The sequence below is a fragment of the Temnothorax longispinosus genome, chromosome 7 (genome assembly GCF_030848805.1).
Source record: "Temnothorax longispinosus isolate EJ_2023e chromosome 7, Tlon_JGU_v1, whole genome shotgun sequence".
In the NCBI taxonomy this organism is placed as follows: Eukaryota; Metazoa; Arthropoda; class Insecta; order Hymenoptera; family Formicidae; genus Temnothorax; species Temnothorax longispinosus.
This window is the reverse complement of record NC_092364.1, coordinates 3,416,818-3,443,783: the sequence shown is the minus strand read 5'-3', so window position 1 is coordinate 3,443,783 and position 26,966 is coordinate 3,416,818. Positions and strand designations below refer to the sequence as shown.

The following is a 26,966-nucleotide window of genomic DNA, read 5'->3' as shown; positions in this document are numbered from 1 at the left end:
ACGTGATATTTACTGCAGCCTCGCGTGGACATGGACTCGTCCTGTTTCGTTTCAACCTCGGTCGACGAGTCCCTCGTTTAATTTCTCTTTTGTCATTTCGATCGTCGTCAGGGCATGCTCGAATCCTCGCGTGAATGTCTTTCGCCGCGTTCCCCAGCTCGTCGTCTGGGCGGAGTCTGCGAGCGGGGGACTTTTCCGGGAACTTTTGACGGGAAGACGAGCCCCCTTTTCCGAATCGAATCGCCGGCGTGGTGCATCAATGCACATCCGCGCCGCGCCGTCCGGTCTCTCCGGCTTCGAGTCCTTTACCCTCGTTCAACACCCTTGCTCCGAGTCGCGCGCACTACGCTGCTCGGAGTCGCGGATGCTCTCCGTAAGAAACACAGCGCGCGGACATATCTGGAACCCCGACATCCGAACGGCCGACCCTTTCCCTCCGGTAGGTTTTTCATCGCCGGGCACACCACAGGGTCGGCCACCCATTGGTCGGAACCCAAATGAGAATTTTTCCGACGCGGCCGTTTGGCCCTGCCCCCTTCGAGCCGAGCGTTTCCTCTCCAAATGGCGGCACCGATGCACCGAAGGTGCCGTGAAACGCCCGCCGAAATGCGGTGCAACGAGCATTTTTCGTTTTCGAACCCCTCCGGTTCACGTTTTTCCTCTCTCTCTCCCTTTCCCACGCACGGGAACCACCCGAGGGTACAGCTGTGCCTTCGAAAGAAAATGTAACGAGTAACTTTGTGTGTGATTAACTTTATTTCGAAAGATAGAATACAATGCCTGGAATGGTTAAGAAATATTTATAGAAAAATATACTTGGAAATGTAACATTATTGGTTTATATTGCTTCATATAATATGTACTAGCATTATATGTTCCTTACAATATTATAAATTTATTTCTTATAATATTATTTATTATAATATTCTTACAATGCTATATAATATATTATTTTTACAATACTATATGATTTATATTTTTTATAAGTACTCTATTACAATACTTTATAATACAGATAGGTATGTTAAAGCGAAGATTCTCACCTGAAATTTAAAAAGAATGTAATTCTTACCCATCTTATTTTTGATGTTTAAAATGTGCTAAAGGTTCTTTATAATACTATAAATTTATATTTCTTGTAAATTCTATTACAATACTTTATGATACAGATATATTAAAGCAAAGTTCTCTCATTTAAAATTTGAAAAGACTGTCATTTTTAGCTATCTTATTGTTGATATTTAACCCTTAGCTGGCACTGTGGGGTATTAAACGCCCCAGGAGTGAAAACAATCATTTTTTCACTTTCTTTTACGTTCTCCAATTTTTTTCATACTTAATATTACATTTTATCAAAATAACCTGTGACATTTGCGAAAACAACATTCGAAGACTATCTTGGAATTTTTTTAAGTAAAAAAATTCCAAGATTCCTTTCAGCAAGAATTTTAGTGGTAGGGTCTGAAACGGCCCCAGTGTGCCAGCTATGTGATTCTGGTGAAGTGTGCCAGCCAAGGGTTAATTTGCTAAAGTTAAAGTTAAATCTTTATATAAATATACTATAAATTTATATTTCTTATAAGTATTCAATTATACATAACTTCATATTGTAACAGATATATTAAAGCGATGCTCTCTCACCTGAAATCTGAAAAAGGTGTAAATCATCTCACCTATCTGATTCTTAATATATAATTTGCTAAAGATCCTTCATATAATATTACAAGTTTATATTTCTTATAAGTATTCTATTACAATACTTTATGAAGTCCCCTCACCTGAAATCTGAAAACTGAAAACGATGTAATCCTTACCCCCATCTGACTCTTAATGTTTAATTTGCTAAAGATCCTTTATTATCCCATTCATAACTTGGAAATTATCGGCGTCTCATTTTCCAAAGAGGGATTCGTCAACAATCCGTCTCGCCAAAGAGTTATCCCAGTCTCCTGGAGTTTCCGACAACACTGCAACGCTTTAGAGGACGGATTACGATCTTTTCATATTCGCCCGAGAATGAAACGCTTCTCGCCACTTCATCGGCGCGGTTCTTTCAGGGGACCCCGCGTTACCGTACGCTGAAGCCGATCGATTACGATCTTTTCATATCGCTCGAGAATGACGTCTCTCGTTACCTCACCTCGTCGGCGCGGCGCGGCCGGAATCCAAGGCGCGAAAGCCGACGCGAAAGCCCATTCTCCGTCTATGGGCTGTCTAGCCGAGGACGAGACAGACGGGGACGCACGGTTACCCTGTGTCCCCGCGTGTCCCGCGGTGCGATCCTTTCCGCACGAGCGTTGCGCGCACGCACGCACGCACGCACGCACGCGTGCGCGCGCGAGTAGGTACGCGTCGCGACGACGACGCGATGCGTGCACACCTGCGCGTGTCTGCCCGTACGTGAGAGTGCGTGTGAGATTGGTGGGCCGATCGTGCGTGCAGGTGTGCGCGATTCTTCTCCCCATACGTACGTTGCATACAAACCACCCGTCCATCTCTCTTACGCGGAACGAGAGCGGACGAATTCCCCGATCGCCGGCGCACTTTTCCATATTTCGCAAGATTTTTCTATAAGAACACTCCCTTCGCAGTTACTAAAGTTTGAAAAGTCTTTATATGACCACCCTTTATATGAGTTACGCGCATGTTTTCCCTCTCTCTCTCTCTCTCTCTCTCCCTCCCTCCCTCTCTCTCTCTCTCTCTCTTTTTGAAGATTGGATAAAACTTAGAAAAATTACTTTCTTTGTACACTTGTGATACATTGTATAATATCTGATTTATCGACGTCCACATACAAACACACAGACGCGCATTCCCCGCTGTTAATGACGACATATTTCAAGTCGGAGCCGGAATAATTGCGGGAAGACTTACGTGTCCTCAGCTCGCTAAGAGGAGGATCTTAATAAACAAGAAGGGGTTATCGTGTAACGTGGGAGTGCGTGCGCGGGCTCGGTTCGATCGTTGAAAGGATGCGCACATACGCGCGTGCATGATGACGCGCGCACACATGTGTTTGTGCGTGCACGATGCGCGCGCACATGTGCAATCATCGGAGTAAGGATCACCGGAGGCTGCTTCTTATTGTCTGCGCCTCGTCTACGCAACGCGTGGTCCCGTCTCGCTCTGCTCTCCGCGCTGCAGAACGCATGACGCAAAGCGATCTCGTCGTCGATCGCGATCGCGTACTTTGATTTATCGAACTGATCAAGTTGCTAGCTGGATCTAACGGCGGGGATCTAACTTTAACAAAGAATCTTCTGTGGATCCCGATGGAGAACGCAAAAATTTGTACGCTCGTGCGTTCCCCCCCTCTCTCTCTTTCTTTCTCTCTCCCTTTCTTCACCAACTTGCGCGCGCACACATACGCGCTTTTGTGAATATATGCGCCTCCGAGGGGCAGAGGAAGAGAACGAGAGAAAGAAAGGGAGAAAGAGAGAGAGAAAGAGAGAGGGAGAGGGAGAGAACGAGAGAGTCCCTTGCGTCCGCGGGGCTTCGGTGTCAACAGGTTTTATTTTTGCCCCGCGAAAAGGCCAAGGTCCTCTCTTGCCCCTACCGTGCGTACTCAAGGGGGGCCCCCCCTCCCTGCCCTGTTCCCAGCCTCTCAATCGCCGCAGTCTCCCAGCCTTTTAGCCTTCCGTCGCTCCGGCGAGTAGCCCCTAGCCCCCCTTTCGGTCGCGTTCACGGCGTCCCCGACGACGACTAGGACGACGAAGACAACGACGACAGTCCCCACCGAGCGGGAACGATCCCGGGGGATGTTGCGAGGAAGCTTCTGGATTTATGTACCCGCGCCTCGCGAGAGTACGTTCCGATCAGACGGAGGGAAGATCCCCGCGGGCCCTCGGGGAGCGTCGTCGCGTGACGAGCGACCGTGGCTGTGTTCCCGTCGTCGTCGCCATTTATCACGGAGCGCGGAGATTTACTCCCGGCGACGGCGAAACCAGACGGACGGCTTTCTTACGAGCGCGACTCGACTCGCGATTTAATATCCCGATTACGGGGGGAGGGGAGAAGCGGGGGACCCCTCTCTCTCTCTCTCTCTCTCTCTTGTCGTCCGCACCGGGGGTGTTCCCGGACTAGGGATAGGCTTTTCTCTTCTCGGAACCTGTTTCCGCGATAATATAGATGCATGTCGGAGCAACTCCCTCGCGCGCAAAACATCCCTCGCTATTTTCCGGTAAATCAAGTACATTCCGCGTACCGCGATAAATACCCAAGAAGGGGGCCGAGAGAGGAGAAGAAGAAGAAGAAGGAGGTCCCGTCGCGAGTGCGGCCGCAGCATCCCGCGACGTCGGCGACGTGCAGGAGGCGTACGGCGGGGGTTGCATCGGTTGCGGAGGAAACAGCTCTCGGAGCCGGAGCGAGAGAGGGACTCCCGGAGGGAAGGGAGAGAGAGGTCGGGAAGGGGAGAGGGGGGAGAGCGAGTGCAGCGGCCTGGTCGTCTATATTCCGCGTGACTATAGGCGGTCCGGCTAGAGGCTAGAGTCCGCGTATAATGTATTCTCGAATATCGTACACTCTCTCGTGATCGATATAAGCCCCGACGCGAGCCGGAGATGCACGAAGACCCACCACCTCCTCCTCATCCTCTTCCTCCTCCTCCTCCTCCTCTTCCTCTTTCTCCTCTTTCTCCTCGGAGCAGCCGCCCGCTTCTCTCTATCCGATGCTTTTTTCACGCGGAGTGCAACGCACGCCGAATCGCAACGCGCGAGAAAACCGCATCTCTCTCTCTTTCTCTCTCTGTTTCATTCTCCCTCGATTATCCATGACAATGAAAGCCGGGAGGGAGAGTGAATCTGCTGCGGAGCGCAGGGAGCTGGAGGAATGAATGCACAATCTGTCGAGGATCGTCTAAACGGTATCGAGGATCATGCCACTTTCCTCAATCGACGTAGCGATTTCCGCTCGTTCGGACGGGAAAGATCGCGGGACACCTCGGCCCTCCGCTCGGAGCTTAGAATTCTTCAGCGCGAATCCACGGCTCGCGCAAACGAAATTTCATTTATCACGGCAAAAGCGCGAAATCTTATTTCTCTCTCTGAACTTAAATTACATTATGCATATAAACAGAGAACAAAGATGCAACTGTAATTCCATCCCCGCGAAGTTGGACTCCCCCCCCTTTCCGAACCCCTCGAAGGGGTGCTTCGGCGAGCACGCCTATTCGCCTAGGAATCCGTCGAAGAAGTCAAGCGATGACACGCGCGCTATCTCCCCCTCGCGAACAAGTGCCAAGTGCAGCCGTATCGAAGAACGGCGTCAAATATTTACAGTCTGATTATTTCTATCGGAACGCACCGTGTCCGATTAATCTGATATCAACACGAGAGCGTGATTAAAAATGAAGCGAAACGCGAGCGATTTAATTTATCCATCTCCATGCGCGAATGTGAAGTTCCTATCTCTTCCATTCGTTTCACGCATCTCCATTGCTCTTTTTTTATCTACACATTGTTCGTAATACTTTATAGAGGAGAATGTGATAGGAGAAATATCGATGAGATATCGACGACGATGTTTAATCACTGTAGCAGGAAAGGGCGAGGAAGCGGGAGGGTTTGTTTAAATGTTGAGTTTGTAAAAATTATTATAATTGAATTTCAACACGTTTAATTACAATTTAAAATTGCATAATTTCGGAGCAATGGTGATTAACTCACCATTCTTACGCGCGACCTCGAGCGTTTCCCTTTTTCTTACGAAGACCGAGGAACGGGGGGGGGGGGATGACAGGAGAAAGAGGAAGTGAAGTGCGCGGAGGAAGACGCGCGCAGAGGAGAGGAGAAAACCGATGGGGAGGGAGGTTGCCGGTGCACGTTCCAGAAAACTGGCCGCCATGTCGACTCCTGTCTCTCTTCCTCTCTCTTTCTCTCTTTCTCTCTTTCCTTCTCTCTCCTCCCCCCCCCCCTTCGCCCCTTCCTCCCGTCAATGCCATCGCCTGTATGCACCGCGCCACCACGAGATATCGTCCGTTGCACTTTTCAAGCTTGCGTGCGAGCGCGTAGAAGGAGGAAGGAACGAAGGGAGAATCGGCGAGAGATGCAACGAAAGAAAAAGAAAGACAGAGAGAAGGAGAATGATCCGTCCGTCCTGCGCGCGAGGGAAAATGAAATTGTTAAGCGACGCTTCTGTCGCGGTGTGGCGAGTGAGATGTTGTAGTCCTTGCGTCGAGATGCAGCCCTCCCTCTCTCTCGTTTGCGAATCGCGACCTTCGTCGCCGTGGCGCGGGTGTAAAACGCGACCGGCCGCGGACTCGGTCGGACGAGCGCGAATTACAGGGGGCTAACTCGGACGCGAATCGCATGATTAACGGTAACGATCGGGGGGCGGAGGGGAGGGGGCTCTTCCCCACATCCGCGCGACGTGGTGACCCCGAAGTCGCGTCAATGACGTTCGGCGCGACGACATCGTCACGTCCCGACGACGTTAACGACGACGGGATTTTCGATCACCGTAAACGCCAGCCGATTTTCGAAGGCGACCTTAGGCGGGATAACGGGCTCTCCTCTCTCCCACTCGTTGCAACGGAGCTGGCAACGCCATTGGCAAACGGCAACGCCGGCCGTTCGATCGTAGGAGGGATAAACGGGGAAGGTACACCGCGCGCGCGGAGTGGGGAACCGCGTCTTTCTCGTTCCGTTCGGTACCCCGTCGTCGTCGGGTCAGGTCCCTCGCTCCCTACGCCGCTGGGCACTGAATTTCGCACCGTCGAAAAAGGGCTACGGGAGAGGTAGGGTCGAAGGAAGCGAAAGAGCCGCGGGATCGGCAGAAGGGAAGGAAAGAGGGGGCGGCGGGGGAACGAGGGACGGAAGGCAGGCCATGTGCGCGAAACTACTCCGAATGCGTTCTCTTTAGCTCTCCTTCGCGCGGAATTCGTTGCGCGAGGACGATCGTCCTCTCTTTTCCTCCCTCTGTGGTCTATCTTTCTCTCTCTCTCTCTCTCTCTCCCTCTTTCTTTTTGCCTCTCGCTCCTCCGCGGAAAAGCAAATTCTCTTCCGTGTCACTGAACCCGCTGGCCGTCTGACCCCGTCGTTCGGTTTTCCCACACGATCGAGGTGTGCGCCTCGACCTCATCCCTCGTCCAAACGTGGAACGAAGAGTCTCTCTCTTACTCCTTCGAGAAGTATCGAAGTGCGATGGTCGAACTGAATCGTCCCGAAACGCGAAGACGTGAGTGACCCCCGTGGCCATGCGAAACCATGAACTCCGACAAAAAAACTTCTGCAATGCAGTGCCCTTAACGTCGCAGCTTCAAACCTCGTGCCACTTAAGAGACAAATAGATTGATTTAGATTACGATGTGTTCCTGCAGTTGGCGATCCGAGCTCGTTCGAAGAATCTAAAACTCGGATCGCAAATATCTCCGAAGGTTCTCGACTTCGCCGATGTTCCCACTGATCACTCACGATCGCCACGCGTTCTTGTGTCAATCGGTCGACATCGAGCGACGGAGGTCGGAGAAAGAGAGAGAAAGAGTGAGATCCGTCCTCCAAAAGGCCACCCCCGAGACCGCCGAGGCCGCGTCTGTCGGCCAGTGTCGACGGTCCTCCGCCGAGCGGCCGAGCATTCGAGATTATCGCTGCTCCCTCATCGCCTCGGCCGTCGCGCACCTCGCGACCGCGAGGAAGGCCTCGCGGGACATTGGCCTCGGCGGGAGCCAATAAAATTCCTCTCTGTATCGGGTAAGCGACACTCTCCCGCTCTTTCCGCTTTCGCTTACCCCCTCTCGCGCGCCTCGCGCCTCCCCTACTCTCCCCGCGAGGAAAACCCCCCTTCGAGGAGGCTCGGAGTTCGAGGAGTGTGTGATGCGACGGACGGACGGACCCCCGTCCGTTCCGTGACACCGTCGGAACCACGTCGGATGCGCCGAATGCATAACTCGGGACGAGCGAGCGAACAAGGTGGCCGTTGCTCCGCTCCGCTCCGCTCCACTCTGCTCCGATCCGCTCGTAAACGAGACGAGCGAAGAGCGGCGCGGCGCAGCGCGACGCAACGCGACAGTTTCGCCAGTTCCTCCGCTCCCCTCGATCGTCGCGTTCCTCCCGGCCATCGCGGTGCAGCGCAGCGGCGGCGTCCGTCCGTCGTCCCTCCGTTCGTTCGTTCGCGAGTGCGGTGGTGTCTAGGCACGCAGTCCGTCGCTGTCATCGTCGAAGGTTGGTTCTCTCTTTCTCTCTCCTCCTCTGTGTCTCTCTCTCTCTCTCTCTCCCTCTTTCCGGTTTTCCGCTCGTTTTTCCGCCTCCCCCCCTCTCCCCCCGTGAAGTCATCGTCGTCCTAACGGAGAGGTGCCTCTGCAGAGATTCGCGACGTTAAAGTGTGTCGACATCGTCCGCCCAATCGATGCTCCACCGCGCGAGGTGCGCGTTCCCCGGTATGTGCACCGTGCGACGACCGAGCGACATATGCATCCGCGCCATCCGCGGCGCGAGTGTGTGAGTCTCTCTGGCACGCCAGTTCTGAATGGCCGACCGACGTCGTGCGTATGCATGTACGACGCACCGGACGGATGACGAGTGCGTCGCGTCGCGTCGCGCAACGTCGACGTCTCCTCGAGCTTGCGGTGTCGCGGACGAGAGTTCTTCCTCGCGAGTGCCGCGGAGTGTCGCGAGTGTCCCCCCCCCCGGGGGGAGAGAGAGAACTCCGTTTTCCGCGAGTGCCAGTGAGAATGTGCGCACTTTGGGAATACGTGTGATCGCCGACGGAATTGTGGAACTCGACGAGTCGCGAGAGGAAATGCGAATAGAGCGAGGAGAGAGAATGAGAAACAGATGGAGGGAGAGAGAGAAAGAGAGAGAGAGGTCTCGGTGACCGCGCGCTGCATTATCGATGATGCTTGCGCTTCTCTCTCTCTCTCTATCTCTTTCTCTCTCTCTTGTCTGGCTAGCTCTACCCTTCGCGATCGAACCCACCCCCTCCCCCCCTTTTCGACGGCTATCGCATATGGCTGGCGCGCGTTTTCCGCGGTCAGCCACACGCCGACGTTTCACGAAAATTATTCTTTGCATTCCGCGGCGATCGCGCCTGACTGCGGCACTCTCTCCCTCCCCCCTCTTCTCTTTCACTCCCGCCCCCCTCCCGCCCGGCGATCGACGATCGCAATTTAATTTGGCCTGGTGAAAATTAGATTAGTGCCTCGCGCTTCTATTCTCAGAGCCCCGCCGACGCACGTGGTGCGAGGTGTGACTCGGCAACGATGAACGGGGGGTGAGCAACAACGGGGAAAAACGATGACGGTTTACGGGAACTCGCGGCGCTCTCGCCGAGGAGGACGAGGTGAGGTGGCCTCACGCACGAACGCGTCTCTCGCCGCAAAACGCCACGGGACGGAGTATCGCGTTGCCCCACGGTCGATCGGGTTCCGTTCCGTCGAGATGGAACGTCATTGCGTGCGGCGCGCTCGCGCGAACTCGGGGAATCTTACCCGAATTCGATACGGTGTCGCGAGTGAAATATTGAGTGCAATGTACGTCGCGGAAAGAGGAGATCGCTCGGAGACGCCGTCGTTCGTCGCTCGAGGTGGAAGCGTCTTCGCTCCTTTGTCGAGGACTTCTCGTTGAGACTTCGAGGCCAGACGATACGTTTTGCCGGACGTTTCGAACTCGCATCGAGTTCAGAGTTCAATGCAGTTTGAACGGCACGGCTGCTCGCGTCGGAGTGGTCGTGGAACGTCGGGACGATATTTTTTTTCTACCTCGGGCACAGTCGGCGCACTTTGGAGCCTGCCGTTCGATCCGCCGTGTTGTCGCCGTTACTTTCGCATCACGCTCGATCCCATTTCAATTGAATTGAGCGACATACGTGCCCCGTATTAGTTCGCACCTCGTTCTTTCTCGTCTTCCTCGCTCTCGCGATATTCGCCAGCTGCATCGCGATTGAGTGCGTTTATCCCAGCACAAAATTCCGGCTACCTTCGAAGAGATTTAGGGAGTATCTATAGTCTGGAAAGATGTCGACTTTGAGCGTGGGTGCCGCGACGTTATTTTCCGATTTTTCCGCGCCGCTGATTCCGCCGCGACTTTAATCGGCCTTTGTCTCGGAACGCGTGGCACGGAAGGAAGGAAGCGTTTTTCGCTGCGAAGAGAGAGAGAAGCGATAAAATTACCCTTAACCTCGGTGAATACATACGTCCTCCGGGGTCAATGACACCCTGTTGTCTCGTTTCCCCTCTCGCGCATGCGCACGGTTTTGACAGTTTCGCGGAGCGAAAGGAGGAATCTAGGAGCATAGGACACGCTCGCCGACGCGACGCGAGCGATGCTGTTTTGCCCGTTTAATACGGAACAATGATCGGTTTCCGGCGGTCGACGCGGAGTGTGCGGGAGAGTGCGGGACATTCCGTTTAGTGGGACATTTCCCGGGACAAGAGTGGAGAGGAGCGGGGGAACGACGTTTGACGCTGGATTTAGATAGCATCCCCGTGTGTGTGCCCTTCGCTGTGTCGTGACATGGACCTGACGTAAGGTACAAGAATATTAGGCGGAGAAAGAGATGGAGGAAGATAAAGATGAATATTAACCCTCCATCTGTGTACTTTTTTTTCCTCCACCTTCGGAGTGTATACGTGGGTCTGTCACATTTGACGCTATTTTGCCCTTAAAGTATTTAAAAAAAATTTTTTTTCACGAAACTGTCTACATTGTAGTTGACGATTTTACAGTCATTTTGATAAACATCGTTTATTTAATATTTTCTGGCAGGCTTGCAAGTTTTACAGTTACGAGCAGATATCATTTTGGCTCGGACGCCATAGACCCACGTATACAAACGGAGGATTTAAAAAAGCAAGGAAGCCAAACAGCGCGAATAGATCGATCGAGCTGGCCGTTTGGAGAAATATGTAAACAAGGCGATATTACACTAATATGTCATTGCCAATCGATCGCGACAGACCGAAGGTATGCCGATCGATCGTTCATCGGCGCGCGATGTTGAAATATACGGCGTTATCGCGAGGTGGAATCGCCGCGTGATTCTCCGGTCGCCACGCCGTTATTCCACGCGCGCGAGCACCTTAGAAAATTCTTTTATATTCCACGACGCAGCGTAGATCTCTGCAGCGCGTATACGCGATTTAACGCGAATGCTTTTTTGCCGGCCCGATAACGCGCGTATAAACAATCGTTGAACTTGGACCGCGTTGCGCTCGTTTCCCTAACCGAGGGGCATTGCCACTATTTTGCTCGGCGTTTCACCCAATAAAACGTGATGCTCTCGGCCGCGTCGTAGCGCGGAGGGAGAAGGAGAAGAAGAAAGATAGAAAGGGAGAGAGAAGGAGAGGCGTAAGATAATGGACGATATCACGTTGTACGTCGTGTAGAGCCGATATTTCTTAAGAGTCACGTGTCGTTTACATCATGCAAATTAGGGGAAAAATAATCTCGCGCAGCGCGGGAGGAAAGGGGGGCGATGGATCTTCGTATTTTATCGGAACGCGAGGGAGAGAGAGAGAGAGAGAGAGAGAGAGAGAGAGAGAGAGAGAGTCGTTGGATCGATTGATCGCAGCGAAACGCGACTCTGCGTACCGTGTTCGAGTGCAGGGATGGGAGGGCTGTAATTCGACCGATGTAAAACAAAAAAAAAGAAAAAAAGAAACGCTCTGGAAAATTCGCTGGGATTTATCGCCGGCCTCTCGGAGAATAGCGTCGCCACACATTGTCACTTACGCCGTACGTCGATAAGCTATCGGCGGTGATTGCGAGCGAAAAGGACAAACACCCGCAATAAATTGCAGGCCGGGGCTAAATATAGTCGGGGCTTTCGTCTTTTTCGCAGTTCGCTCTTTTATCGCGCAAGAGAGCGCCCCTCCGCTCGCCCGAAGGTCTCACGGTGGACGATATTGTAAAAGGTCGGAGATCCGACTCTCGGTTTAGGATAAATGCCACAGACGCAAAGTTATCATCTAGAGATATATATTCCCTCCTCCTCCCCTCTACGAAATTAATCTGAATTTGCGACGTTTTTCTCACGCTCGCTCTCGTTTCCGCCGTAGTTCCGCTGCAGTTACGCTGACGAGTGACGTTTCATTTCAACGTCGTACGCTTTAAACGCGGCGTTAAACGAAGCGCGGAGACCGAAGGGGGAGGCGGACGCGCCGCTTATTTGCGAAATTCGATCGCGAAAACAGAAACGGCGGCGGAGGAAGGTGCCATGCCGGCGGGAGGGATGAGGACGAAGACGGAAACTAGGTCCGCGCGCGGCTAAGATCAATACCTAAGTTGTGCAAACAAGAGAGAGAGAGAGAGAGAGAGAGGGACCGGGCACGGCCGGCCGCCTCGGCGCGAGGCGAATGCGAATCGCGTGTGCGATTACCGGCGCGCGCGGTGCAACGACTCCGGTGCAGCGCGAGCGCAACGCAACGTGCAATGCCACCGACATCGCCCGGTGTCACGGGCACGCTCGGTCGCGCGATTCGCGCCGGCCGGCGCGGCCGGCCGGCCGACCGACCGACCGGCCGCGGCGTTGGCTAGGTCAGTGAGATGATCGGTTACATGGCACACGTATAACGCCGCGGTCGCGACTCCGCGTATATCTGCCGCGGATATCGAAAGGCCGCGCGGTCGTTATCACTTGGACCTGGAGTAGCTGGAGTCCAAGACCGCGGCACTTCGTATACGTATACGCTCGCATTTGCATAACTTGTCAGCGAGTGTCATCGCGCCGGGTCGCGCTCCGATTATCGCGAAACTGTCTGAAGATCCCCCTGCGTACTGTGGATATATTTCGCGGCCGTTCCGATAACGGTATCTGGACGGACCGGAGGCCGATAGTCCTCCAAGGAGAACCGTCCCTCTGAGTCATCCCGCGAATTTGTAAACGCGAACGAGGGATCGCGTTCCTTTTGTTGAAGGCTATCAGCGTCGTTAACTACCCACGGATCGCTCGATCGCGATAATTAGGAACGGTACAATTATTCACAAGGCTGTTAATTTACATATACACTATATACTATAAGATAAAAAAAAAATAGAAAATTGTATTTGGAACAAGATTTTACATTCATCTTGCTGATGGCACGTATGTGATAAGTATATTGTAACTTTTGAAGCAAATTATTTATCGAAAGATACGCTCTTTGATGAATTTCTTTTAGGTCTCTTAAAAATCCAATTCTATAATAATATGTCTCATATAAAAAGTATGTAAAAATATACTGCTGACAGATATTGTTGAGATGTTAATAACAAAATGCCAGAAAACGTACGATATTTTTGACGTCGCCGTCACCCGATATCCGACATAATTTTGCGAGAATATAATTCAGCGTGTCGTGGTAACGCGTTTGACTGTTAACCCGAGTCAACTCGAGAATGCCTTCTCCTGCGCGGAGACATAAATCACGAAGTCTTAAGATTTCTATTTCCTCGCTGCAGTCGTATTGAATTATGACGTTGGAAACGGGAGAAGTCACCTTTTCCTTGCAATATACGTTGAAATAAATTAATTCTCTCGGCGTATCGGCACGCACACGTCCAATATTGACCAGTAAAATATATCGGAGACTCTCTCTTCTCGATTTGCAATAGAATTAAAAGCTACAAGTCTCAGTCATATTGTTATGAAGCTTATTGTTCGAAATTCAAACTCATTAGCAGTTAATAGGCTCTGTCGTCAAACAGAGTTGACCATTTGATTTCCATTGCCTCGATGCGCTCTCTGAAAAAATATAATCCTCTATGACATTATGAGACTAATATCCATTTCTCATTAATGCAGATTAACTTTAGTGCCAATTAATTTCACTTTTTATCGTTTCTGATACTAGAAAATGATAAAAAGTAAGCTAAACCGAGATTAAATTTTAATTTTCAGTAGAAATATAGACATCAAAGAAATGACGATCAATTTCATTCAACTTTTGCTCGCGAGATCTCTGTATATCAGCGAAACAGCTGATTATCATTGTGACCATCGAAACGCGCCGAGAGAATAACACCGTGGTCGCGAACTTTCGAGAAAAGCGTGATATAATAAAACATCGGAGTCTCATATCATCGCGAAACACATTTCTCCCCCGTGTAAAAATTACTCCAAGAAAGAGCTTTTTTTGTGTGCGGATATACTTTCTCTAACCACTGTCATATCACTGAATATATTCTTCCGTACTGAAAATCTGACTCAGTTTCCCGCGTTCTCATCATCCGTTGCTGCGTTATCAAGACGTGGAACACGCAGATTGAATTATACGTGAACTATACTATACGTGCACCCGCTAATACAAGGCCTGTTTCGTTTTAGCTGAACTTCTCGCACAGTTCATCTTCTCTCCTTTTCTCTCCAACATGAAAAGAAAAAGAGGAAAGCTGCAAGAACCGTGCAAGAAGGTTCAGCTTAAACGAACAGGCCTATAGACAAAGGAGGGAACCGTCAATGTATTTCAGCAACATAAACGCGAATGAGGGTGCATAAAATAATTCATTTCGACGTGCAAGAGGGAAGTTCGCGTCGTAATTCCATCACAAGAACGGGGTGAAGAGACCAGCGAGCTTCAAGAGCGCGTTGCCTTCACCAGAGTTGCCTTCAGTATCGATGAAATCATGAAAAGGTCGAGGCATCGGTATTTAGCGGTGGATGTATTATGCAGCTGGCGCAAGGCCGAGGCAACGCGAATCGGCCGCGAGGGGCACGGTCGTGCGGGGGCTCAAGCGAACACGTATAGGTACGTCGCGATCGCGAGGAAGACAGGCAGGTAAAATCGACGGTCGCAATTGGTAAATCGCGGGTCGCGAGCCCGTCGGGGTTCGGCAGAGGGAAGAGCGCGGGTACGTGGTGCGTGCCGTATGTGCTGTGCCGGGCCTAGGCCGTGCCTACGACCTCTCTAATAGAACGAGCGCATGCCAGTCATTGGCCGGTATGGTCTAGGCGATGGGCGGGGATAGGCCTTCATGGGTGTGTAGTGCGTGAATCGCGGGGCATAGTGTCCCTTTTTCCCCCCTCCGTCTGTCTCTCTCCCTCGCTCTCCTTCACACACTCTCTCTTTCTCTCTCTCTCTCTGTTGCTCCCGCATGCCGATTGCTCACCACCGTGTCGTCCCTCCTCCCGCCGCGTTGCGCTGCATTGCGCTGCGCTGCGCTGCGAGATGCAACTGCAACGCGCGGCGCAGCGCGGCTCGATACTCGCCTCGGACGAAGGTCCTTCGTTCTCCCGGTGTTTCGTCCCGCAAGACAGGATTGACCAGTTCCGTCTGGACGCGGAGGCTGGAGGAATATATTCAGATATACAGTGGCTGGAAAAAAGTATCTCCGCGCACAAAAGCTTTCTCGGAGTAATTTTTATGCGGGAAGGAGATGCGTTTCTTTTCTTTTTCATCGTAAAGTGTACGTCGTTCCTGCCGGAATACATTTTATTCTCGCTGCTGGTGTATATTGAGTAGATGTATATATTCGATGCTGCTTGCTACATCTTTTTTGGCACGGAATCATTTTAAGGATGACTGCAATTGGCTTATTTGGCTGGAAACAGGCTGATCGAAGTGGATCACAACACATCTGACAAGATGTTATCACTATATGATGATGATGATGATGATGATGATAACTAGATTTGTAAATCGGTGAACAATACTTCTATTTTAAAGTTATTTTTCACATGGAACCTAAACGCGATGGCTACTAGCGATTCTGAATTTTCTGTCTCATCTCACACATTCCATCTTAATTGTAACATATATCGAATGTATCTCAGTATTTCATAATTTTGCACGCTCGGCAACTGTCAAAATCATATATACTTGGTAGATCTGTTTCGATCAATATATGGTTCAGCTCTTGGAAAAAATACTCTTCGATCGTGACTGGGTATGACCCGTATTCAATCAAAAAGTCACTCGTATAAATATAGTTCATAAAGCAGCGGTAAAAAAAATAGCAGTTTTCGAGTTCGATTTTTTACACCGACAATGCGATGTAAAAGGAACGTACGAATAATTTTTGAAAATAAATATCCATCGGGTCTACATTGACCAGCCAAGGGTTAATGATATTCGTCTCGATGTCAGTACCAGGTTTAGGCGCAAGGGAACCATAAAAAGGTCAATCCCCTTTATCGTAATAGTACTTGTTAATTTTTGATGAAAATCAACTGCTTATAACGTATATAACTGCATAGGAAAAGGAAGTAATCAAAGGGTGTGCATATGGAGCGGAAAAAAAATATAATTCCAAAACCCGGCGGTTGTTCGCCCCGCCTCGAAGCTGGCCTCTCAAGTTCGAACACGAATTTTTTTATCCCACGAAAGAATCAACGTCGATGCTTCCCCGACCACCGGAGGCCATTCGCATCCGTCGACGATCGTTTACGCCATATGGACCCCTTAACGATATAAAACGCGCGGGAGTTCCACCTGTTTCACCTAAGACGGACGGGGCGGAAGGGGCAGGAGGCGGTCGGGTCGTTTTCAAGGGGTTAAATCGATTATCGTTTCCCAGTTGGCGACCTTACCTCCTTCAGGTATACCTACTCGCGCGCGGTAGCCGGGTGAAAAACGGGCGGGCTTTCGGACCGCTGCTGCCCGGAAATGAATTTGCCGTGTATGGTGCGTTAAATACACGCGCGGGCACACGCACGTAGAAAAGCGCGCGTGCAGAACGTGGCGGATTGCGAATTGCGAGCTCGGTCGCGTCGTGTTGCTATGGGGACGCTTCTTCTGTCCGCACTCGCGGTTCTCGTCTCTGTCTCTCCTCCTCATCCTTCTCATCCTTCTCATCCTCCTGTTCCTCATCCTCCTCCCTTTCTCTCGCTTCTCGCGCCGTAGTTCTCTTGTCCGATGCATATCGCCCCCTTTTCTCCTCGTCTTTCTCACTCTCTTTCCCTTTCTCCTCTCGGCTCTCTTGCGGCTCGCCGGAAAAATGCGTCTTCTCTCGCGGCAGCGCTCCTACATCTGTCGCATCGCCGCGCGCCGGTAGTACGTTGCGCGCGATTTTAATGATTCAGGAACCAAAGGGAACGTCGCCGATGTCATAGCCACGGAGGAAGTCTTAGGAATACTCTCCGCTCGTCCCTTTGGCGGAACAAGCGCGCGACAAAGAGATCGCGGCAATGATGTCGGATCAGTGAACAGACAACGTGTCCGGAATCCTCGAAATGTTACTTCCAGCTTGGTACTCTTATCCGTACCAAGCAATGGCATTCCCGCGTTGATTTGACGCGGTTTCTTTATAGTCATTTTCAAAAAGATGAGATTTGACGGACCTTGGCAACTTTTTCAAATAACTACTCATTTGTATTTTAATAATGTGGATTTATTGTTTGCAGTGATAAACGGTGATAAATTACAATATAGATGAGAAAGCCTGAAAATTTTGTAAACATATATCTAATATTTCCAAATTCTAACACACATATTTACTCAGAAATTCACATTAATTTTAAGAAATAAATATATCTAGTAATAAATTAAAATTAATATAAATATATGTATTAATATATATATATAATTTTTTAGATACGTGTATATCGATCTATTTAAGAAATTCACATTTTGAAAAATAAATATATCTGTAAGTATTTTAGCCGAGGTCCTAGCAGATCCCATTAATTATTGCATGGAGTTACCCACGCGCGAAAAACAATGCACATTTTCATTAGGCTCATTTCTAATGAAAATAATTATTCATTAAACTCCTGATACGGATCGGCGACGAAAGTCGATGACGAAGGTTGAAGTTTATTTCGGTAGCAAAAGTACGATAAGATAGAATGACGTTGTTTGCCTTGGTGCCCGCGAATGTATACACTTTCGGTCCCGGGTTTACGTGAATTTGTAAAATTGATTGCGTAATCCAACGATTTCGCAACGTGGCAAATATCGTGCGTGTGACGAGTATCTTTCATCCGTAAAAATATTTCCACCGCGGTATCCACAAATAAAAATAGCTTAAGTCAATCAGTTAGAAAGAATAGCTGATTGATATACGCCCTTTATATATACGAACAAGAAAGTAGCTGCGTTTCACGGAAGTAAAACTTATAGTTTCGACCGAGTGCAACGTAGCGTCGTTTGCTAATCCCTCTTTTTCATCGACGGCGCTCGGCAAACTCATTAATGAAAGCTCTAACCATTGCACGCGGCGTCTTCCCGGAACTAACGACGGCTTTGCAGTTTGCATAAATAAAGCGCGGCAAACTTTCCAGGAAACTCAATAATTCTTTCGCCGTCGAAGCGAGCTGCGTCGCGATCTCGCAAAAGCACAACGTTCATTCGTCGTCTGTCGCCACTTTTTTTTATTTCACCAAAAAAAACGCTTATCTTTCATATTGAGGAAAAAAAGCAGATTGCGCTCGTTCCAGGGCTCTCCACTGCAAAAATAGGCAGCGCAAATAGTGCCGCTTGCGATTTCTTCGCAAGTTCATTCGGCGTGACTGTCGGAACTCACGGCTATCAGGCCGATATCGCCCGGACGGCGAGCGAAGAGAGAGAAAGGAGACCTCGCGAATTGCAGCACACGCGAATTGGCGGAACCGTGAACGACGGGAAAACTCGCGGTAACTCGCTCGTCGTAATCGCGACGATTTCGTCCGGCCTGGATCGTAATTTGCGCGTGGCGCAGGAGAGGACGAGACACGAGACGGAAAAGGGTATCCCCGCGGTGGGCCCGCCCCTGAGACTCAGTTCATTCACACGGTCGTGTCTCGCTAAATATAATATGGCGGTGACCCCCGGTTCCCCGTTGTCGATCCCCTCGCGCCCCTCTTCCCGAATCACCGTTCTCCCGCGCTCTCTCTCTCTCTCTCTCTCTCTCTCCCCCTTTCTCTCGCTTTCTTCCTCTCCCTTTCTCCTCGATATCCCCTGAATTCAACGCCCCTCTGATTACGCGTCGCCCTTTCGCGCCCCCGCACCCCACCCTCCCCCCTCTCACTCCACCGTTTCTCTCTTCCGACCGTGCGCGCTTATACGGCCCTGCCGCCCTTCGGAGGACCCTGCCTGCGTCACGAAGGAACGCAAGATGCATTTCGCCCAGTTGATCCCGCACTTTTTAACAACTCCGATCACGTAACGATATTTAACGCAACACGGCGCGGCGGGCACGTTGCGTTAAATCGATTTAACTCCTTTGTGTATTAATGCCTTATCGGCAATTGGCCTCGTGTAACATTTGTTGCGCACTCGTTCGCGTTGCCGTTATTAAATAAATAAAAATGAGCCGAGGCCGAGCCGGCCAAGCTTGGCAATTGGCCTCGAAGGATCGCGCTAGGAATACGCAACAATTTCCAGCCTGCATGCAGAACACCGAGGGACACGCGAAAAAATTCACTTTCTGCGTATATGTATCCAGACGGGGCTGCGAGATAATAATTTATTTTTCATATTCTTGCCCGACTAGTTTCGCGTCTCGGGGTTCCTCGCCGCGAATCCTGGAGCATCTCTTAAGCATCGTCCACAACGCCCGGTTCTCTCGCTATCGTCGCTCTCGCCAAAATCGTTCGCCAAAGCGAGAGGCACATGCGTGTCTAACAACCGTCGCTCGCTTTCCGAGAAATAGAAATGCAAAAGTATCCTTCTCGTCCCGTTTACCGTATCCGGTACGAGTATATACGCATCCTCGAAATTATTACGCGCGAGTAGCTTGCGTGAGAATAATTTATCCATAAAAGAGATCATGAGCGGACGAATTATTTAAAATTTACAGGCAAAGATTCGCGAAAGATTCGATCTGAATAACCCGCGTCTCTTCGATCTATTAAATTGAACGCGATCCACGGAATGACCGCTAATTAAAAATTGAGATTTCTAATATCGCGAGTTTTGTTCCATAGCGATATTATATATATATGTAAAATTTAATTGTTATTATATATAATAATATGAAATATATATATATTTTTGAGGCTGATCAACGCGGAGACGGCGAGCGATTTACTTAACGGAGTCCCGCATCGGAATATCGGCCGGGAATAAAATTCCGCGTGCGCGATCTTCGGCGCGATCGGCCCCTTGGAAACGGCGCCTTACATCCCTTAGGCCCGGAGCAGCGGAGAGAACAGCAGAGGCCATTAAACTGTCTACGAACGAGGATGCAGGGGATTTTTACAACGTCCGAGAGAGCCTATACCTACTCTCCGCGCGCGCGCGCGCTCCTATATTCTTCTTGCTCCTCTTCTTCTCCCCGCTTCTCTTTCTCCGTCTTTCGCCCTTTCCTCCTATCTCTCTCCCTTTCTCTCTCCTTCTTCCGCTGGCTTCTTGTTTCTCGTAGGACCCACGGACTTTTTCTTCTACGCCCTTCTGGTCTCCGCGACGGCGGCCCGGCAACGGCCCAGCAACGGCGTCGCCGAACCGGGACCGAAGGATATCGCCGCGGAGAGAAATTCTTAACGCGACCTTCCCGAATATTCGCAAACCTGGTCGAAAGCTTTCGATGAATCTTCGCGTAACAAGACGTTAGAAATAAGAGTCATAAATGAGGGCGAAAAGAAAAAAGTTTCTTATCCGTTTCGAAATGCGCGGCTTAAAAAAAGAGTTATTAGACCCGGTAACAAGGAACGCTCTAATGATTGCCAAGCGATAATAATTTCAAAGATAACGTTAATACACCCCAGCGCAGCAAACGCCGATCGCTAATGCCGATTTGCATCTCCGCAGGTTCTCGCCGCAGACTCCGTCTGGACCGCTGGATCCTCAGGCTCCCCAAGGATCGCTGGACCGTCTGCGCGGATAGATCCCGAGGGACGATAGTAATCGGCTATACTTGATGACACTAACCCGTAGATCCGAACTTGTGGGCTTTTTTATATGCATACCGCAAGCTCCTATCTACCGGTACATGTAGTCAGGCCGGCGTTAAAACTTTTCGACGGATTCCTCCTCCTCCCCCTCCAACGTCATCATCACCATCACCACCACCACCGTCAACCACCACCATGACCACCACTACCATCACCACCACCACCGTCATCATCACCAACCCTCCGTTCCCCCGAATGCTCGCGGCACTTCCGGTTATCAGCGACAGACTTCTTGCCGAGTAATTTCCTCGCACGTGAAAAGGGCACCACCGTTTTGCATCTGCCGACCGTTAAAGCGCGATCGACATGCGTCGTTAAAGTTAAGGGATACTTACAAGGAGACGTAACTTTAAACAGTCACCAAACGTGCTGACGTTTGTGCGCTCCGAAAACGAGAAACGCACTTTTTAATACATTGTATAATACATTGTAAAGCGATATTCTTATTATAAGACGAAGCACATCTCTCCAGAGATCTCGAAAAGACCCGGAGATGAAGGCTCCTTCGTGCGACGGGCCATTTTTGTAAAACCAAAAGAGAAAAGGATTGCGAGTCCATAATTACGACCGACGCGTCCAACAATGTGTATACCTACATTACTTATACAATATTGTATCGACGTTGTTTAATTTTGCATATGGATATTGTCAATGGATGTAAGTCGCGAATTTCGGACGCACCGAATCGAGCGCGTGAGAGAATTAAGCGTGGAGAGGGAGATGAGGCGAAGCGACCTGTCGAAAAGTCGGTCGGCAGAATTAAGGGCGAAGGAGAGAAGAACGGCGGATGGAGCGGCGGACGAGGGAGGAGAAGCCCCCGCGACGACGTCTGGGTGAGGTAGTAGGTTGTATAGTAGGGAATGGAAATTCGCGAGATACGAAGTCCACTGTACAACTTGCTAACTTTCCCGGTCGTCGGCGCTGCGACGTTGTTGCTGGCATTGCACGGAACCGCTCCCGAGGAGACTCTCTCGCGAGACCCGCGCCGCGCGTGCGGAAGGAATCTCTCCGCGGAGGAGAGAGAGAGAACAGCCTCTTGTTTTATTTTTTCCTTTTTTACGCGAATGTATAAATCGACGGAGCCTTGCGCCTTACTATGAATGCGTACACGTGGTATATTTTCTCTTGATGTAAATGCGTGTGTATGTGTGTGTATATGTGCACGTGTTGTATATATGCGTGTGTGAATGCGTGCGAGGGGGAGGATAACGTATAATTCGCAATCGTTCTCTTGCGAATGAGACAAAACGCGAAAACGATTTCTTCGACGTACGAGAGAAGCCCTTTCCGTTTGTGTACTCTCTCTTTGAAGCGTTGTAACTGCATAACGAGTGCAAGAAATGTATTTCTGTTCCTTCATTGGCACTTCCGTTTCTCGTTCTCCAAGCGCGAATCTTGGTAGATCCAGCTAGATTCCGCTCGAGCCAGACTAGAAATCTCGGCGAAAGCGCGACTCGTTGAAACACGACGAAAACAGTTTTCCGGACCTTCACTTTATCGCCGCGATTCTTTCGGGAGATTTTGGGATAATAATGATTCGCGACGCACTGTCCAGGGCAGTGAATTTGCATAAGGTTCTCTTGCAAAAAAGAAAGGGCGGAATGATCGCGGAGCGCGAGGGTGAGATGGAGAGAATGAGTGACGGTGAGCGTGAGAGAGAGAAAGAAAGAGAGAGAAAAAAGGGCAATGGCGGGCGGGCTGATTGTAAAGCCTGCCGCGTCGCCGGTTCCCTGAGACCCTAACTTGTGACGTCGCGTCCGATATCTCACAGGCTAGATTCTCTGGTATTGGCGATGAGTGCTGCCTTTTGCCGATCAAAAGTCAGTCCTAGCAACAGAGATACAAACGTCATCGCGTTTCGACAACATGCCGCGCCGCATTCACATATCCTGCGTACTTTTTTTTCTTTTTTTTTCCTTTATGTCTCCGGATTGTTGTGTGATTGAGGGAACGAACGTTTTACTTGACTCTTCATTAGCGTGTGGTTTAAAGGAAACTTGCATCGGTTTCTCTTTCTTCATTGGCCCGAATTTCTTTAGATTCGTTTATCTTGTGGAGCTACAAAGAATATAAAAAAAGAAAATAAAATTATTATTATTATTACATAAATCGCGAGGTGTCTCTCGCTATTAAACACTATACAGATTTCTATCCTGTTCATTAATACTAGATAAAAGATATTTAAAGAGATGCAGTTTCAACGTTGATCTTAAAAGTCATTAACAAAAATTTAAATTTAGTTCCACTTCCAACTTTCATAACGTCATAATTAAATGAGGAAGAATTGCTATGATAAAGACAGGATTATGCAAAAAAGATGTACCAACTACATATTGCAATTCTTTGCAAGGCAAATCGTTTATTCGACAACTTTAGTTTACAACATCGTCTTCACATCATTTATCAAAGTGCATTTTATAAAATATTTATACTTTTTCGATGGCCTTGAAATTTTAACACTTAGGGCCGGTTGTTCCAATTTATTGATAAACTAACTAGTAGTTAAATCATATGTCTATCCTTTTTTTATTTAAAGGAAAAACAAAGACACATATATGATTTAACTATTAGTTAGTTTACCAATAGGTTGGAACAACCGGCCCTTAGAGTGTTAACACATTTATCTCTATGATAAAAAAATATATCAATATTAATGAAATATATTCAACAACTGTATTATATAACTGTTTTTCTCGTATATACAAAGTTCCTTAAATCGACGCGATATCTAGCATGAAAACTATATAATACATTTCTTTAAGTTCTTGGTCATAATCGAAATTGAACCTATCGAATATTTGTATATTTTTATACAAAAACGGGAAAATATATACAATATTATCCGTACATAAGTCCATAATGATACATAAGTAGCTCATAAAAATCTGCATGTAAATCCATGATACATAAAACAGATATTAAATAATCATCAACATAATCTTCGAGTTGTTTTAATATTAGATTATAATTCACGCACACTTATATACACTACAAAATCTAATGAATACTTCTAATTTAAACCCAAAATCTATTTTTATGTAACCGTCAGTAAATTATATTTGGTAATTTGTTTACGATGTGACGTTACTTGCAAACCGGAAAAGCTCTACAGATATTCATTTGTATGGAAAAAGAATGCAAAGAAATTCAGCTAATGAAAAAATAACGCACACGATATCCAATCAATAAAAGATTATCTCAAAAGATCTGATTGTATCCTGATAAGAGATTTTACTATATTGTACTATGTATATTCTAGTAATATGCATCTGTAGAGCTTTTCCGTATATATGATATTTAAAATAGAAATAATTATACAATATAAAATAATGACAACGTGCAACAAAAGCAACAGAAGCTCACAATGAAATCTATTTTATTATTAGTAGTAATCAAAAATATAGTTTCATCAGAAATATCGTCTTCCTTCCTCAACAAGTTTACTCAGCTCTGCCGCTGAGTAACCCAACAACTGTTTTAAGTCACAAACGAATTTGTAGACAAATCGTTTGCCATGAACTTTAGAAATCATGTCGCCGTCGTAATAATACCGAAGAGCTCTGCTTAGTTTCTCATAATTCATCGACGGCTTATTTTTGCGGGCTCCCCACAATTGCGCCACTGCCTCCGGCTGATTAAGCTTGAATTCTCCTTCAGTCCCTACCCACTGAATCGCGCTTCTATATTCCTTGTCCGTTAATAATTCTAACAAAAATTGCCACAGCTGTATCTGGCCGCTATTAACGGTTCGACTAGAACTGGCAATGGTGATCGAAGCCGGATCGACATTCTCCAATGGCACATTAACTAAACGCGCCTGCTGATTTACCGTAGATTTCGGTTTCGTTACTTTCTGACTTCGTGCTTTAATGGACTTCTCTATAACACCTTCGTTGGGTGAATCCGATGCATCTTTTTGTACAACAGCTGCAAGCAAACAGTATAATCGTCGAATAAATAAAATAAAATCCAACAGTGATTTGAATTTATCAGATATCTTTACTGTGGACTGTGTAAATACTATATTTCTTACAAACATACCAACGAATTTGCATTTCCTGAGAAGTTCGAAATGTGTCCAAAACACGTCTCCTGGATCAAGAGGCACTTTTGCATGAAACTCCTCCAGTGTAAGGTTACATAATTGCGCTCCAGTTATATTCCAATCAACCAAACGTAACGATACTAAGTTAAATTGTCTAACAGCCCATTGCAGCCAATGTTTCACATGTGCTTCTGACCAGTCTCTTGGATCATTTGGTATTTTCAATCGTTCCTTTTTTCCCCGAAGAAATATATATGCATTTTTCAGAAAATCATTTTTTAGGACGTTCCATTTTATATGGTCTTATAATTTCAGAGATAAATTCAGGACTGACGGTAATTGAAAAAGTTTGTATAAACACACATCTACTTGTTTCTGAAGCAATAGTACATTTTTCAAATCGCTGAAGTTATTGTCCATAGAAAATAAAAATATTTTGTATGAATAAAGCAAACAAAATCATATTTCTTCTACAACGTCCTGATTTACAAAATAAAACACTAATCATATAAGATGTATGTTTCATATATAAACATTTCAATTACAAAATAAATTAGCATTTTAATTACCTGCTCCTTTTTATACTGCGCATCTATCATCCACTTTATGACGTTCCGTTTGTTTTCCTGAGTGGTAGACACCGGTGCTGCATCACAATAAAAATATTATCTATCACAGTTAAACCGAGAACAAACGTATAGGCATTAATACGTACAATTATTTTCCACAACTTCGATGTAATCATCTGCTGGTTTAAGAACGTCCACTATATTGATACGTTTTTGCATCGGCTTTATTTGTACGTTAATCTGAACCAGCCCTTCTCCTTGGACGCATTGATCGACCAAATTCTTATGGCTTTCCAGCTGTTGCAACAAACACACATGAGTTTCGGGCTTAAATAAAGTCATAGCAAATTTGGTTGGACGCACTAGCGCGCATTGGTACATATCAACGGTTGTACACCGATCTAATCCAGAAGTAAAATGCAAATATTTTTGATAAAATGCCGAATACACGTTTTATGAAATAGCACAATAAACATTGAGGCTTTCACGATTCAATACGTTTATATTATACGCATCATTATGTTGATTTGTGTACGACGGCTTTAATGTGCACCAGTGCGCACCAATACCTCCAACTGAATTCTATTAGACCATAGGATGTCCTAGACATTCCGTGAGAACCGGCATTTCGATATTAAGGTTTTCATCTCGAAATAAGGGCAGACTCGGGAATTTGCCATTAGCGGTTGTCACGGAAGATCTGTGGGACATTCCGCACAAATATCTTGTCGCTTACCATCTGCGCGTTTTGTAACCAAAACGAGTAATTCTTTAAATCTATGCTGAGCCTGTCTTCCAAAAGGTTCCTTAACGTGGACAAAGGCTCCCTAATGTCCATGTGCTGCATCAACACGCCGTCATTGGAGTAATCGCCGTTCAGGGAGCCCTCCAACGTGAAGTTAGGCTCGACCTCCAGATCGGAACTGTCCTGTTGCAGCTGAGCCATAATATCATCCTCGGATGCTGAGAACATCGTTTCCGGCTCCATCTTTATCTGCCGTATCATAGCGTACTCGGAATCGTCGTCGGTGTCGAAGCTGAATGAGAAACAGAGCGAGATAAATACCACAGAACGGAGTGTGCGGATTTGCAGACTAGGTTATACCTAATAAGGCGAGGACATTAACTATATCGTTAACCTTTTCTCAGAACTTTTCCGACGCTCCTCCAGATCCATGTTAACCGAACACGTGGGTGACTTGCAATTTAGGCTAATATTCCCAACCACTTTTCGAAGAAAGAACCGTCCGCGTCAGCAATAAACACCCCTCGGACGCTTCCAGATGATTCGCACATACACTTTTGCGGAGTGCGCAGTGCGGAGTGCGGACGGAAACATGAATCATGAATAATCATGATGTAAGAAGACAAGTGTAGCATTGCGCATATAATGGCAGCCGAAGAATACACCAGCCAATCAAATTTTGGTCCGGAACATCGCGCCACATTCAAATGTAACATATCTGCAGTCTTCTACCGTGGGAGGATCCATGTTTCCTTCTCGCATCTCGGACTCTCGGACTTCGGACTAGATCTCGGACCAGTTTCTGATTAGTCAAAGAAAACTGCGCATCCTTGGTAAATCTTCTTACGTCATGAAATAATAATAATAAGAAATAATAATAATAAGAAGA

The 26,966-nt window shown here is 48.0% G+C and overlaps 1 protein-coding gene and 1 long non-coding RNA gene across 2 annotated transcripts; one reads left to right on the top strand and one right to left on the bottom strand.

Annotated features, from left to right (window-relative positions):
- Positions 1–7,696: 7,696 nt before the first annotated feature.
- LOC139815898 (uncharacterized) lies at positions 7,697–22,818 on the top strand. Its single transcript, XR_011732857.1, has 2 exons — positions 7,697–8,156; positions 20,576–22,818. It is a non-coding gene; the product is annotated as an uncharacterized lncRNA (long non-coding RNA).
- A 231-nt stretch (positions 22,819–23,049) lies between these two features.
- Ets97d (DNA-binding protein Ets97D) lies at positions 23,050–26,667 on the bottom strand. The gene is made up of 6 exons (XM_071783155.1): positions 26,472–26,667; positions 26,069–26,369; positions 25,479–25,629; positions 25,333–25,409; positions 24,760–24,994; positions 23,050–24,645 (listed from the first exon to the last, which is right to left on the bottom strand). The coding sequence occupies exons 1-6, from the start codon at positions 26,507–26,509 to the stop codon at positions 24,128–24,130; spliced, it is 1,320 nt and encodes a 439-aa protein (XP_071639256.1). The 5' UTR covers positions 26,510–26,667; the 3' UTR covers positions 23,050–24,127.
- Between the last annotated feature and the right edge of the window lie 299 nt (positions 26,668–26,966).

Coding starts and splice junctions, on each gene's coding strand:
- Ets97d (XM_071783155.1), bottom strand. CDS start 26,509: ATGGATCTGGAGGAGCGTCGGAAAAGTTCTGAGAAAAG. Junction 25,630..26,068: donor GGTTACAAAACGCGCAGATG/GTAAGCGACAAG, acceptor TTGTTGCAACAG/CTGGAAAGCCATAAGAATTT. Junction 25,410..25,478: donor CGAAGTTGTGGAAAATAATT/GTACGTATTAAT, acceptor ATTGTGATGCAG/CACCGGTGTCTACCACTCAG.